General features: G+C 45.2%; 1 protein-coding gene across 2 annotated transcripts in view; it reads right to left on the bottom strand.

Moving 5' to 3' along the window:
• KANK4 (KN motif and ankyrin repeat domains 4) overlaps positions 1–16,017 on the bottom strand; it is a 189,221-nt gene that overhangs the window by 14,051 nt on the left and 159,153 nt on the right. For both annotated transcript variants that reach the window (XM_040360800.1, XM_040360799.1), the window contains exons 7-9: positions 15,319–15,538; positions 6,534–6,676; positions 1,998–2,198 (exon numbers count right to left, since the gene is read on the bottom strand). In XM_040360800.1, coding sequence (XP_040216734.1) covers positions 1,998–2,198; positions 6,534–6,676; positions 15,319–15,538 — 564 coding nt within the window. The remainder of the gene's footprint in view (positions 1–1,997; positions 2,199–6,533; positions 6,677–15,318; positions 15,539–16,017) is intronic.

The following is a 16,017-nucleotide window of genomic DNA, read 5'->3' as shown; positions in this document are numbered from 1 at the left end:
TCATGGCAGTTTTCCCGATGGGAAAGCCGGTCGTGTGTACGAGGCATTATTTGCCGTTGTTGCCAAGTGTCATGTGGGTTATTACTCTCTGTGATTATTTTATCATCAGCAGTGAACATAGCGCCTCCCTCCCCTCTTGAATAATTACCCAGCCAGGCTCTCTTATCAGCTCCCCAATGCCGCATGGCTGTCTAATTTTCAGTGTTGGCGTTTAGGAGGGTGGATGACATTGTGGCAGCCATGTTTGGGCCTGGTGACTGGCGGACCAGGTCTGGGCACTGTCACATAAGGGGGATCGTGTGAGTCTCTCATAACTGGAAAACCTGCTCTGTTAAGGGAGGACTTTGGTAGTGATGGGAGGCACCAAGTGAGCGCAGCTGGGTGAGTATATGTACAGTGCCCAATTGTATGTAAATGTATTTTATGTAATAGACCAACACAAAGTGGCACATAATTGTGAAGTGGAAGGAAAATGATAAATGGTTTTAATTTTTTTTAACAGATAAATATCTGAAAGTTAAGGGGTGCATTTGTATTCCGCCCCCTTTACTCTGACACCCCTTACTAAAATCTAGTGGAGCCAATTGCCTTCAGAAGTCACCTAATTAGTAAATAGAGTCCACCTGTGTGTAATTTAATCTCGGTATAAATACAGCTGTTCTGTGAAGACCTCAGAGGTTTGTTAGAGAACATTAATGAACAAACGGCATCATAAAAGTCAATGAACACATCAGACAGGTCAGGGATAAAGTTGTGGAGAAGTATAAAGCAGGGTTAGGTTATAAAAAAATCTCCCAAGCTTTGAACATCTCACGGAGCTCTCTTCAATCCATCATCCGAAAATGGAAAGAGTATGGCACAACTGCAAACCTACCAAGACATGGCCGTCCACCTAAACTGACCAGGCCGGCAAAGAACAACATTAATTAGCAGCCTAGAGCTCCATGGTAACTCTGGAGGAGCTACAGAGATCCACAGCTCAGGTGGAAGAATCTGTCCACATGACAACTATTAGTCGTGTTCTCCACAAATCTGCCCTTTATGGAAGAGTGACAAGAAGAAAGTCATTGTTGAAAGAAAGCCATAAAAGTCCCATTTGCAATTTGCGAGAAGCCATGTGGGGAACACAGCAAACATGTGGAAGAAGGTGCTCTGGTCAGATGAGAACAAAATTGAGCTCTTTGTCCTAAAAGCAAAACGTGTTGCACATCAACCTGAACACACCATCCCCACTGTGACACATGGTGGTGGCAGCATCATGTTGTGGGGACAGGGAAGCTGGTCGGAGTTGATGGGAAGATGGATGGAGCCAAATACAGGACAATCTTAGAAGAAAACCTGTTATGCCCCGTACACACGTGCGGGATTGCCGACGGGAAAAGTTCCCGTCGGAAATCCGGAGGGGAAAGCCGAGAACCTGCTCAGTCAGTCTTTTCCCCCTACACACGGCCGGTTTTTCCGATGTATGCTCCATACTGTGTTTACACACAGCTCTCCCCGTTCTTCAGCTCCGGGGACCGATCGCGGGACTCCAGCGGTGATCGGGTCCGCGAGTCCCGCGGCCACGGAGCTTCGGACCGGGCCGCGCGCCCACGACCCACGGCTGGGCATGTAACAATCACGTACAGGGATGTGATTGTGCCCAGCCGTGACATTCTGCCGACGTATATCGGCGTTAGGCGGTCCTTAAGTGGTTAAACATATTTATTTGTAAAAAAAAGTTTGAAAACCATTTATCATTTTCCTTCCACTTCACAATTATGGGCCACTTTGCCACTAAAATCCCAATAAAATACATTTATGTCTTTGGTTGTAACATGACAAAATGTGGTAAATTTCCAGGGGTATGAATACTTTTTCAAGGTACTGTATGTATGTATGTATGTATGTATGTATGCACATCCAATTGAACGGTTTTATAATTATAGTATTTTAGCAGAGAAATTACAATAAAGATCGACTGTGAAAGAATTATTTTCAGACCATTGTGATCTTACCTTATCCGTTATTTCCACATTGCAGTCTGGTTGAGACAAAATAAGCTTGACGATTTCCACATTTCCCAAATGACAGGCCATCATCAGAGCGGACTCTCCATCCACGTCCTGCAGGTTCACGTCTGCCCCGCACTCCAGCAGTACTTTTACCATGTCGGACCTGCCATGGCTAATACCAAGCATCAGCGCTGTCTGCCCACCCTGGAAGAGAGATCCCAAGATCAGGTCTCGCATCATTTTACACTCGGCATCAATTCAACGACCATTCTGGGTTTTATTGCATAAGGCCTGGGAGAGGGACGCAAGGAAGGTCCTGAAAGCTTCCATCTTGGGCAAGCCCAACTGTCGTCTTTCAGAAGAAAGGGATCCGGCAACTGTACAGCTTTTACTTTGTGTGAGGCAAACGGTGGATGTGCCTGATCTAGCATGCTAAGAAACATGTCCGCTGGAAGCCTGTCCGTCGGACATGTTCGGTCGTCTGTACGACTCACCGGACATGTCCGCTCGGCCCAAAGTGATTCGACGCATGTGTGGAAGCATTGACCTTCCAGGGCCGCGCACGTCGCCGCGACGACGGCGCGGCCACGTCACCGCGTATCGTGTCTGCACGGATTTCTGTTTGATGGTGTGTACAACCATCAAACAGAAATCCGGCAGAGGACTGTCCGATGAAAACGGTCCGGCGGACCTTTTTCATCGAACAGTCCGTCCGTGTGTACGGGGCCTTAGACTAGAGCTAAAATCCTGAAGGCAAAAAAAAAAGGCCTTTAAGGCAGGGGTCTCAAACTGACGGCCCTCCAGCTGTTGCTAAACTACATGTCACAATCATGCCTCTGCTTTTGGGAGTCATGCTTGTAAATGTCAGCCTTGCAATGCCTCATGGGACTTGTAGTTTTGCAACAGCTGAAGGGCCGCCAGTTTGAGACCCTCCCACCTTAAGGGGTCTAGAATGCTGGAGGTGGGGCGGAGCTTATGTCCATGTAATCACTGTGACTGGCTGCAGGGCAGGGACAAGGGTTGGGCAGGAGGGACGGCTGCCCCTGGCGCAATGGTTTATTGCATGGATGGGGGCAACCTGACCTTAAAGAGGGAGTTCACCCGAAAAAAAAAATTAACATTAGATTGATGCTCATTTTGTCAAGGGGAATCGGGTAGTTTTTTTTAAAATCGAAGCTGTACTTACCGTTTTAGAGAGCGATTTTCTCTCCGCCGCTTCCGGGTATGGTCTTCGGGACTGGGTGTTCCTATTTGATTAACAGGCTTCCGACGGTCGCATACATCGCGTCACGAGTAGCCGAAAGAAGCCGAACGTCGGTGCGGCTCTATACGGCACCTGCGCACCGACGTTCGGCTACTTTCGGAAAATCGTGACGTGATGTATGCCACCGTCGGAAGCCTGTCAATCAAATAGGAACGCCCAGTCCCGCAGCCCATACCCGGAAGCGGCAGAGAAGACCGCTCTCTAAAACGGTAAGTACTGCTTCGATTTTAAAAAAACTACCCGATTCCCCTAGACAAAATGAGCCTCAATCTAATGTTAAAAATTAAGTTTTCGGGTGAACCTCCACTTTAACCCTAAGGGAAAGGGGGGGCGTAGTTTGGCATCTTTGCCCTGGGTGCTGGATGACCTTGTCTCGGCACTGACTGGCTGTCACATCAATCACATGATCAGGAGCTTTCAGTTGGCCGCCGGTAACTGTCAAGAGCGGGCAGGGCATGTGCTCTTGGCACAGCGCTATTTTCACTACTGCATGCAAATATGCGGCGGTTCACATTAAGTGAAAGGAAATGTCCCTGGAATAAGTGCCCGTAGTTCCCCTCTATGCCCATTCTGACGACAACCCACAGTTTTAGATTTTCCCTCACCAGTGGCAATAATCATTAGAAGAAATAGAGACGCTGAATCAACCCAACTGGGACCAGGGCTGTATCCTGGCCTAGGCCTAGGGCAGCACATTGCAGGGGGGCAGCACGGAAAGAGTCCCCGTCAGCTTGCGCTATTAGTGTAGCACTGTTAGTGTAGCACCAGTCTTATGGGGCGGACTGGGCAGAGAGGCAAGCATCCCGCAACTGTAGGGGGGCAGAGCTTCTAATTTTGATTGTCCTATCATCTTGGATCACAAACCTTCCTCACTGTGCTACATATGTTCTGCTGTACCATTGGCATGGTTATATCTTTTTAGTCCTCTCCATAAAATTATCAGAATTTTGTGCCTAAAGTAAAACTTTAGGAACACTTTTTTTCATTTTGGATAGACTAAGGGTAAGGGAAGGGCAGGTCTTTAACAGCAATGGGTGTGGCCTTGACAGGAAGGGGTGGGTCATATTTAAATTAGGGGTGCACAAGTTTAGTCAGGCCTAGGGCAGCACAAAACCTAAATACATCACTGACTGGGACACAAATAGCAATAAATAACTGCCAAAGGATCCCAATTTTTACCAAAAAAGATCATCAATAATAAAGGAGGAGAATCAACAAAAGAAAAGAAAAAAGTGGGGAAGGGGACAGAAAAAAGGGGTGCAAAGAGGGGAGAGGAGACAAAGCGGCAGGGCAGAAGAATTGGAAAAGTATAGTTTCTAATAAGCAAATGTTTATAGCTGTAATAGTAAACTATTATAACTACAGATTGTATTGATACATTCCTTAGCTGTAATAGTTCATACATTTTTCGGGATTGTGCCTGCCTATGGCACAAGTTACCTATAATGTCAAAAGACTTTCCCATGCTCCAGTGGAAGGAACAATAGGAAACTTCAGTTGTGTGACGCTCTGGAACACATTTTTCTGTGACGCCATTCTGAATTTATTCATATTAATGAGACAGAAAAATACAAGAACTCTGTGTCTAGAGAAAGAATTCATTCTGTACAATTACAATCACTATTTGTACTACAGCTGGGATGAAATGTAAAATTGAAGATCTGTGAATTATTTAAGTCTCAAAAAATGTAAATCGGCTTCTGCAATGTGATAAGTTCTGCAGCAAGTTGATGAAAATGGTAAAATAAAAGAACAGTAATAAAAGCATACAAATGATTAAATGTTATTTAATGTAGATACAAAAAAAAAAAACGTTCCTTTACCATATACATGCACGTGTCCATTTCAACTAAAGTGGTTGTAAACCTCACACATGAAATATGAAAAAGCATAAGAACAGTGCTACTTCAATTGTAGGTACCGGTTGCCACCTTCCCTACTACTAACTTCTTTTAAGACACAGGAAAGAATTTTGTTGGGGATATTGAACTTTAACTGGTTGCCGACCAGCCGCCGCAGCTCTACGGCGGCTGGTCGGCTCTCCTGCGCGAGAGCCCGTAGCGCTACGTCGCCTCGCGAAGCGGGCACTAGGGGCGCGCGCCGCCCCACTCGCTCCTGCGCGCGTGCCCGGCGGTCGCGATCACCGCCGGGCACCCGCGATTGCTCGTTACAGAGCGAGGACCGGGAGCTGTGTGTGTAAACACATGGCTCCCGGTCCTGTCAGGGGAGAAATGCTGACCTTCTGTTCATACAATGTATGAACAGCGATCAGTCATTTCCCCTAGTGAGGCCACCCCCCCTACAGTTAGAGCACACCCAGGGAACATACTATATATATATATATATATATATATATATATATATATATATATATATATATATATTTATATATATATATATATATATATATATATATATATATTTATATATACACACACACAGTGGAACCTCGGATTGCGAGTAACGTGGTTAACGAGCTTTTCGCAATACGAGCACTTATTTTAAAAAATCCTGACTCGGTTTGTGAGTGTTGTCTCACAAAACGAGCAGGATTTAAGCTAAAGCGGTGTGCAGTATCGCGTTTGGCCTGAGGTGGGGGGAGCCCAGCGGAGCCAATCGGAGCTGTTCGGAAAACTTTGGAAATACTCCGTTCCCAAGCCTTTCCGAGGTTTTCAGAGTTCAGCCGAGATCTCCTCTGGCCTTTCTGAGTGTTTCCGAGGCTCTCCAGAGCCCCCCCCCCACCCCTGGCCACATGTGGTATTGCATGCCATTGAAGTCAATGCGGAACAAATTATTTTAATTTCCATTGACTTCTATGGGTAAACTCGCTTTGATATGCGAGTGCTTTGGGTTACGAGCATTCTCCTGGAACGGGTTATGCTCGAAATCCAAGGTTCCACTGATGTGTATGTGTGTGTGTGTGTGTGTGTGTGTATATATATGTGTGTATATATATATATATATATATATATATATATATATATATATACTTGCACACATACACACGCCTTCCAGCTCGAAGATCTAAAGCAAATATGGTGCTGAGCTGGAATGCACTATATACAAAAAGGCACATGATTTTATTACCCCATGGTGACGACTCAATAGCAACAAACATCTGAAAGGAGTTCCAATCCTTCCCCGCTCTATTGAACCACCCAACCAAAAATGGCTTTAGATACACTTTTTGAAAATGACTACAATGCAGTTCATCAATGTATACATAGATATCTCTTTAGGTGCAATCGTATACATAATGTATGTTGTCAACGTACCTGGGTGGCAGTCAGATTGACATTGCCGAGACTGAGAAGAGCTTTCACAACTTGCATATCTTCATCTGTGTCTGCCGATGCCAGAGGGGTAAGCATCACGGGAGTGTACCCCGCTTTATTCTGATGGTCAACGTCACACACTCCTAGTACAAAGAGTGAAAGATTTTCTTGTGGTCAATGTTGCTATACAGAAACCTACTCATTATCCTGCTCATGTTATATTACTGATTATTAAATTCCAAATTTTAAATTTGGATGCACAAACTCGGCACAATCTATCCCATGTAGACTTCAGTTTCTATAATTTTGTCATGAGGACAGATTTAGATGGGGAGTATGGCAATGGCGGCTGGTGCTCAATAATTTGAGGGGAGTGTCAAACAAACCTGCCCCCCCCTCACTCACACTACCGGACGGGAAGGTGGCGATCCATGACCTTACCTTAGGAGGTGGTGCTGGATCTGGGTTAGGGCTCAGAGTCGTGACGTTGCTTCTCCTCCAGGACCGAACAGGAAGCGGGTCCTGAGACACGATTGGCTGAGAGTCCTAAAACATCCCCGTCCAAGTCTCAGGACCCGCTTTCTGATTAGCCAGGAGGAGAAGCAGGAAGACATTAGCAAATATTATTTTGCTAATGTCACACAACAGTGCTCTGACCCCTGAGCCCACCCTTTTTTTAAGCCAATTAAGCTCTAATCACATGCTTAAAACAAAACACTGAAATCCACGATGTAACGGAATGGCCCGTAATAACCCAGAGACTTTTGAAGGATGCGGGGTACTCCTGTGCCAGCTTCACTAATGACTCTTGGGTCTAGGGTCATCCTATCTCCTTTAGGGGCATAGGATGACTGAGAACTGATATCTCAGATTACATGAGATGGGACATTAATGATAATTCATGTATTGCAGGAGATCTTGAGATATTACAGGTTGTTTATTCTGACCTCAACAGGTCAATAGGACAGTGATTCATTCAATGTGTAACATAGACTTTTGAGATGCTAATTAAGTCCACCTGGCTGTAGTGATGGGGCTTGCTGTGATTGCATTCTGTTGTCCATTGTGCTGATTAAGTCTGCTCCTAAGATCTTTCATTGTGTATGCTAATGACACTGTTTTGTGTCAAAATACTATTGATAATAGATGTGGAATGTGACTTGTCAGCTGTAGTAATTAACTCCTGTCGATTCGGTGCCAGAATGTCTGTCTAAGATGCGGATTGAGGGGGACTCGTTAAGCACCCATTGTGTGATGTTTTGGGTGGAGTGTTTCATTGTCCCTGTGATTACTGCAGCATGCTCTCTAACTGTATAAAAATCTGAGAGTTTACCATTAAAGCATTCATTCGTTTTGAACCAGAGACAGAGCTGTGTGTGTCTCGTCCTTCTGGGGAATTCTAATGGATCGTGTCTGTTGGATTGTTGGAGTGTCGGATAAGCTGTTGTGGGTTGGTGGAATGGAATATCGTAAACGGTGTTAACCCCTGACCCCGTTACACATGCATCTGGCGCTCCGGAATGTAGATTAGGGGCCTGGCACATGGATCGGTGGGAGGTGGCGTCCCTGTGCCCCTAATGGAGTGGCCACCACTGGAGTATGGTGTATCTGTTTTAGATTAGAACAAGGTAGCAGTTTCTGCCATGAAGAGATTATGCTATAATGTAGCATATATTGAGACCTAGAAAAGCAAAATAGTACATTAAATGTGGTCTTGTTTGTACTCTTCATCAATGCAAAGGGCCATCAGGATGTTTAGACCCTAATGGTACTATGCACAGTTAGGTGACATCTACCTGTTCTCAAACCCTCCTCAGTGCACATTCCACCTGGTGCATAAATGCAGCACAGACAAAAAGAAAGGGAAGGATGAATACCATACTGTTCATAGGTCAAACAAATTATGTCCTTCCAATGGACCAGGGAACTCTTTTTGCCCCCGAGGACGTCATACATGACCCAATTTTGTAGGCCATGATTGAATTGGTCTAGGGCAGTGATGGAGAACCTTGGCACCCCAGATGTTTTGGAACTACATTTCCCATGATGCTTATGAACTTTGCTGTGTAGTTGAGAATCATGAAGGTCCAGGTATCTGCTCCGATACCATTCAGAGATCCTCAAAATCTCAGGTGTACTGTTCTGCAAGTATTGACCATAACTACCATGTCTCTACGCTCTGGCAATATCCTCCTACTCTATACAAATATTCTTTTAGGGAATGATGCTACCCAGATCTAGTGATTAAAAGGAGGGTACAGGGGTTAGAAGGAGGCAGACCAGAGCTTGACCACAAAATTTGTGGTTGATATTTGCATAGTAGACCACCTGGGTTTGGTGCGCTGAAGTTATTTAAAAGAAGCTATATACAGTAAAACCTTGGTTTGTGAGAAACTTGGTTTAAGAGCGTTTTGCAAGACAAGCAACATTTTGATATACAAGCGATTTCTTGATATACAAGTAGCGTCATGTCACAACTGAGTACAAAAAAGAAGAGGCGCCTCTAAGTGTAGAAATATGGTTACATTTAATAAAGGAACTACATTTAGCACAATTTTGCTACACTTAGAGGCACCTCTCTTCTCTTTTATACTCTGGAGCTCCTGCTGAACTCTGCTTCCAATCCCCCTGGGGAGGCTTCCATTTGTGGATGGACATTTTATGGTTACACAACCTGGTCAGATTGTTATAATCTTTTTATATGGACGATAAACAGAAGGACTTGTGGAACGAATCATTTGAGTTTCCATTATTTCTTATGGGGAAATTTGCTTTGCTATAAGAGTGCTTTGGATTACAACAAGCATGTTTCTGGAACTAATTATGCTCGCAATCCAAGGTTTTACTAACTATATATATATATATATATATATATATATATATATATATATATATATATATATATATATATATATATATATATATATATATATATGTATATATATATATATATAATATTATTATATTATTATACAGGATTTACATAGCGCCAACAGTTTGTGCAACGCTTTACAACATCAGGGAAGACAGTACAGTTACAATACAATTCAATACAGGAAGGATCAGAGGGCCCTGCTCGTTAGAGCTTACAGTCTAGAAGGAGATATTTTATATATATATATATATATATATATATATATATATATATATATATATATATATAATATATACCTTCCAGTTCACAAAGTGCTAAAGCAAATGTGGTGCTGTGCTGGGAAGTACAAAAAAGGAATGCGCTATATACAAAAAGGTACCCCATGGTGACGACTTATTACATGTGGGTAGGTACAGCATGCGGGAAGTAACTACACACAGTCCGGTTGTGAGAGCAAAAGGCTCAACTCAACAGACAACCCAGTAAGGGAGCACAACTCCAGTACCGCTCCGGTCAAGCGCCACCTATAGTGGAGGAAGCAGACTGCTGCTGCCTACACGCTGGCACCATCTTTTTCTTTCCAAACAATCCTCACACCCAGCAGACTCTGTACAAAAAGTTTTGACATTCAGATTTCAAAAGTAATGATTTTTTTACAGTAACTATAGAGATTGAAACACTTGGCGCATATGACTTGACAGCGTGTTATTTGGTGATAGCGGTTCTTTAACTCCTTGCCGACAATGGCTTCCTTTGCCATATATATTGATTTTCAAGGCAGGTGGTTACACACAGCTGAGCACTTTAGAGACTAAGGAGAACAACCTAGCGTCTCTGATCAATACCTGAAATATTGACTTCCCGCTAAAACGCTTCTTATTTAACAATTGACATCTTTCCCGCTGACTTTACCACGGTCTTCTTACTTCAGTTAAAAGCCTAAAAACTTTTAACATGAACAAATACCAGGCTGGGAGATGTGCCCAATTTATGATACAAAGTTTGCAATCGTATGTATTTAAAGTGAGTCTAAAGTCATATGAGTAAAAAAAAAAATCTAGTGGCTGTGTCTGTATCCGTACTGTGGGAACAACACCTCAATCCAATCTATAGGATGCTTATGCGCAGGCCAAGCTAGCCCGGCACATAGACACCTGGAGGGGGCGGGTACATAATTTTAACCTAGGTAAACTGAGCCTATGCCCAGATTATGCACACTAATGTAGCGGCATTGTGAGCAAGTAGAAAACACGCTTTAAAACAACCCTCATTAACCTCTGAAGCTGTAGGCATTGTGGGGAAATTCATTTTTACAGTTCACAACATAGACACTGAAGTCACGGCCTCTTTCCCCACCTTAGTTTTTGTTGTGATCTTTGACAATCTTAAAAAATGAATAACTTTACATTACAAGTAGCTAGAAATTTCCGCGATGGCTTGTTTGAAAGCATTTACGGTTTAGGAATGCATACATGCTTTAGAGTAGAATTCCAGGCTTAAAGGGGTGTAAAGGCGGAAGGTTTTTTTTTTTTATCTTAATGCATTCTAGAGGATTGGATTTTGTTTAAAAGATTGAGTCGGAGATATAGGAGGAATGGAAACATGGAGGATATAAAAGAATAAGGTGCCCACGTGTCCCGGATTTCCCGGGACTGTCCCGCAATTGACATGTCTGTCCTGGGTCCCGGGCACCTTCATTCTGGGACAATACAGTGTCCCGGAATGAAATAGAGGACACAGCCACCCCTACTAACTAATAACTACATTTCCGGAACTGGTTGCTAGGGCCGGCGCTGCCTGGCATCTTGCAACCAGTGACAATTTACTCTGACAGCGAGACCGGGAGTGAGGCCTGTGCCCAGTGCAGCACTGCTGTCCCCACCCACCTCGGCACCTCTTCCTTCTCCGGCACCCAGCGGCAAGCAGCAGGGACTGGTGTGATCTTCACTCTTCAGATAGTGACTCCACTCCTTTCCTTCTACGCACGTTTCAGCAGCACTGCATCTGGCGGCAGGCTATGGGCGGCAAGCAGCATTGCATCTGGTGGCACGGGGCACATTCACCTGACAAATAACCCACCGCCAAATTTTCCATCAACCCCGAGACTATATTACCCCCCCCCTCATCTTTTTTGGGGGAAGGTGAGAGAGGGGGAGTGTCCCTGAATGGCAGTTTGGAAATGTGGTCACTCTAGGTCGGAATTATTCCTTGGGTAAAGCAGTTGTCATCAACCCAGTCCCCAGGGCTCACTAACAGGCCAGGTTTTATGTATTACCTTGGGGGAGATGCAGACTAGAATACTGCAATCACTGAGCATGATATCACCTGTCATGTATTTCAGTTATCATGCAAACCTAACCTGTTAGTGGGCCCTGAGGACAGGAGTTGATGATCACTGATATAAAGAACTGGAACGCGTTAGAAGGTCCTACTATAGTTTATAAAGTCTAGAATTCCTTACATCATTCTGCAGTTGAATATTTCACAATATGCTTTCTCCTCTTGGGATAAAATATTGAAGATTGCTCTTATTGTTATGGTAATTACTAAAGTGCTGCAATACAATTTGGAATTAGCCCTCCGCAGACACTTAATCCTCGTTCTGTTCCATTTAACTACGACATGCCTGACCTAGAGCATTGGCCATGGGACCAGAGGATGACCGTTACTCCTCCGCAGCTCTCCACCTTTCTGGGGGTGAGCGGACTAATGGCTTTTTCAGGCCGCCTCCTCTGTATATCTGAGGAACATGTCCGGGTTAATGACATCTCTAAGTTATCTCTTAGGCCCCGTACTCACGACCAAACATGTCTGCTGAAACTGGTCCGCAGACCAGTTTCAGCAGACATGTTTGGCCGTGTGTTGGCCCGAGCGGACCATTTTGGGACGGATCGGACAGGTTTCCAGCGGACAACTGTTTCCCGGACTTGTTTTAAAACAGTCCGCTGGAAACCTGTCCGCCCGGACATGTACGGTCGTCTGTACAGACCTACCGTACATGTCCTGCCGCCCGCATCCCTCGCATGCGTCGAATGACTTCGACGCATGCGTGGAAGCATTTTTAAGGCGGCCCGCCCACGTCGCCGCGTCATTGTCGCGGCGACACCGCGTCATCGACGCGGCGACACCGCGGACACGCCCCGCGTAATGTTTACGCGCGGGCTTCTGTTCGATGGTGTGTATAGCCATCGAACAGAAGTCCCCGGGCAGTCCCCGGCCAGACATGTCCGATGGAAACGGTCTGCAGACCGTTTTCATCGGACATGTCCTGCCGTGAGTACAAGGCCTTAGAGGACAAAGTCTGCTGGCAGAGAGAATTGTGACTTCCCAGTTCCAGTTCTCGGTCCTGTTACCTGATCCAGCACAGATGTCAGTTTGAGGGGTTCCTTCCCTCCGGCAGACACTCCGTCACTCCGAAAAATTACAGCGAATCATGCTAAATGCTTCAATTAAGTCCGACTGTTTATAGATGCTGAGTGGCAATGACGGGAGATAAACGCTGGATGTGATCAGATGCAAAAAATATCAAATTGCTTCCCTGCAAAGACCTCTTGTTTTCTAAGGAGCTCATTTTAGCTCTCAAGGTTTTTCCCCAAAGTCCCCTTGAAACACAAAGTATCTACATGTCTAATTCCGTCAGTCTGGAAAGAAACATGGAATTTATCCTTCTGTTAACTCAAACACTAAAATCGCATAAAAGCTTTATGTTAATGTAATTTCAGAAGCCGTGTTCAATTTTTTATTTTTCAATCTGCAGCTTTGATTAAAGAGGAACTTTTCTTTCAGTGCTCCGAAGCTGCTCAGCTGTCAGTTAATTAACAACCACTCATTGTTACCACAGTGACTAACCTGGTTAGCATTAACCTGCATCATTAGCCCAGCCTACAGCCAGTCCCTTTTTACTTTTTAAGCAGCTTAGCTCATTTCCTCCTTGCCCTTGCATGGTCTATGATCTACAAGTGCTTCCTTCCTGTGCTCCTGTGTATGATTTGGCCTAGCTGACTTCCCTTCTGATTCCTGTTCCATCCTGATTTTTTTTCCTGACTATGCCGACTTTAGGTTTCCTGACACCGGCTCATCTGATTACCCACTCTGGCAACCAAATTTTGGCTTTTGTTGTTTGACTACATTCCTGAACTGTTATTTTTGCTATTTTATTGAAAGTGTGATTTTAACTGCACTGTCTGTCTCCCTTTGGTTTATGGTTCCTGACAATGGTAAATCCAGAAAGTTTCATAGCTGCCAATGATCACCCCCACCAAGCGTCAGGGCCAGCAATAAACCCCACCAAGCGTCAGGGCCAGCAATAAACCCCACCAAGCGTCAGGGCCAGCAATAAACCCCACCAAGCGTCAGGGCCAGCAATAAACCCCACCAAGCGTCAGGGCCAGCAATAAACCCCACCAAGCGTCAGGGCCAGCAATAAACCCCCACCAAGCGTCAGGGCCAGCAATAAACCCCCACCAAGCGTCAGGGCCAGCAATAAACCCCACCAAGCGTTAGGGCCAGCAATAAACCCCACCAAGCGTCAGGGCCAGCAACATTCAGCCCTGCACAAAAAAACTCCAGAACTGCAGAATAAGAACTTGCAGCATTGGTGTTATTAGTTTTACTTACCTCAATAACCACTCCTGCACAGCTCCCTCTCACTCCCCACAATGTACCTTTTTCCTTTCACTTCCATCGTGTGTCCCAGAAGTAATCCTTATTGACTCTAGGGCTGGCAAATCAATCCATGGAGGAAAGCAATGAGCTCTACTCTAGCAGCTTGCACTGGCCTGGCAAGTGCTAGAACTATAGTCTACTACAGTGGTCACACCACTGCTGACACCAACCAGGACTATTCCTCCCACTGATATCAATGATGGCCTCCCTTCCACCCACAGACACCAATGATGGGGCACTATTCCTCAAACTGATGCCAATGATGGGCACTATTCCTGCCACAGACACCAATGATGGGGCACTATTCCTCCCACAGAAACCAATGATGGGGCACTATTCCTCAAACTGATGCCAATGATGGGGCACTATTCCTCTCACTGACACCAATGATGGGGCACTATTCCTCAAACTGATGCCAATGATGGGGCACTATCCCTCCCACAGACACAAACAATGAGGAATTATGTCTGGCCCCTCTAAAGTCTGAACGATCTTAAACTGGCCTCTTGTTTAGAAAGTTTAGAGACCCCTGGTCTACTATATGGGAGCCGCAGCTCGTAGAGAACAGAGTAAGGTACTCTTGGATTGGTTACCATGCACCAGTTTTAGTAAATCTCCCCCAGTGTGTCAGGCAATAGGCTTGCAGTAACCTCAATGTGAAGAAGGTAAGGGCACTTACCGATTTTTTTTTTAAAAAGTCAACGGCTACAAATACTGCAGCTGCTGACTTTTAAAATAAGGACACTTACCTGTCCAGGGTGCCGAAGCCGATCTATCACTCAGCTCTCGGGTGGAGGCTTCGCCATCTTCGGTAAGGAAATCAGGAAGTGAAGCCTTGCAGCTTCACTTCCTGGTTCCCTACTGCGCATGCGCGACCCCACTGGTCCCTGCTGTCTTCTGGGATATGTGTGTCTCCCAGAAGACAGCAGGGGGGGGGGAGGCGTCGGAAGTGGCGTAGATACCCGCGGGTGGCTTGGGTATCTATGTCCAGAAGTGGGAGCAAAATACCTGTATCACACAGGTATCTGCTCCCCCCTGAAAGGTGATAAATGTAACACCGGAGGGGTGGAGGGTTCCAAAAAGCGCAAGTTCCATTTTTGGGTGGAACTCCGCTTTAAGGGTTATGTCCACTTTCCATCAGTATAATATTGATATAAATAATATAAAATAACTGGCATAACTTTTTAGTTGTGCCACTGAAAATGACAGATCCACTTTAATTACATGGAGGAAAAGGAGCCTCACCTGTGTCCAGTAGGAGCCGGACGATGGCGAAGTTGGAATGCGATACGCTGTAATGCATAGAGGTGTTGCCGTTCTCGTCTGCGATGTTGACCACCATCTGCAGCAGCTGGGGGCTGATCGATCTGAACGCGTCCAGATAAAGCGACACCAGATCCGGGGATGACGACTTCTGGCTGGAGACCTGGAACCATTCTTGGCAGACGGTGTACAGCGTTTGCCTCTACAACATTGAAAAGGTTATTATTAGTTACCGACTCCGGCCAAAACCGTGATGTCTATCACCAAGCAATGCTAACATAACCACAGCAATAACCACAGCACAGCGTTCTAGGAGATTCACCATCCATCAAATATTTATAGCATCTGTGGAGCACATCTCTCTGGGGCTCATTCAGATGTTTATACTGAAATTCTTTACAGAGCGCAGAGGGAAGAGGTGCGAGATGAGGTCGCTGCAGAGATGTGGAGCATATGAGGGCCTTGGCTCTAAAAGGCTATTAATCTGGATTTATACACTAAGCAAATGTAAATAAATGCTTGGAGAATATCACTGATAATTCTTTGCCTCTTAAAGGGGAGTTCCAGCCTTTTTTTAAGTTTATTAAAAGTCAGCAGCTACAAAAAGTGTAGCTGCTGGCTTTTAATAAACAGACACTTACCTGCTCCATGGCTCCAGCGATGCACCGGCCGGGGCTCCGC

The sequence above is a fragment of the Rana temporaria genome, chromosome 7, assembly GCF_905171775.1.
Source record: "Rana temporaria chromosome 7, aRanTem1.1, whole genome shotgun sequence".
Lineage (NCBI taxonomy): Eukaryota > Metazoa > Chordata > Amphibia > Anura > Ranidae > Rana > Rana temporaria.
This window is presented reverse-complemented; position numbering and strand designations above follow the sequence as displayed.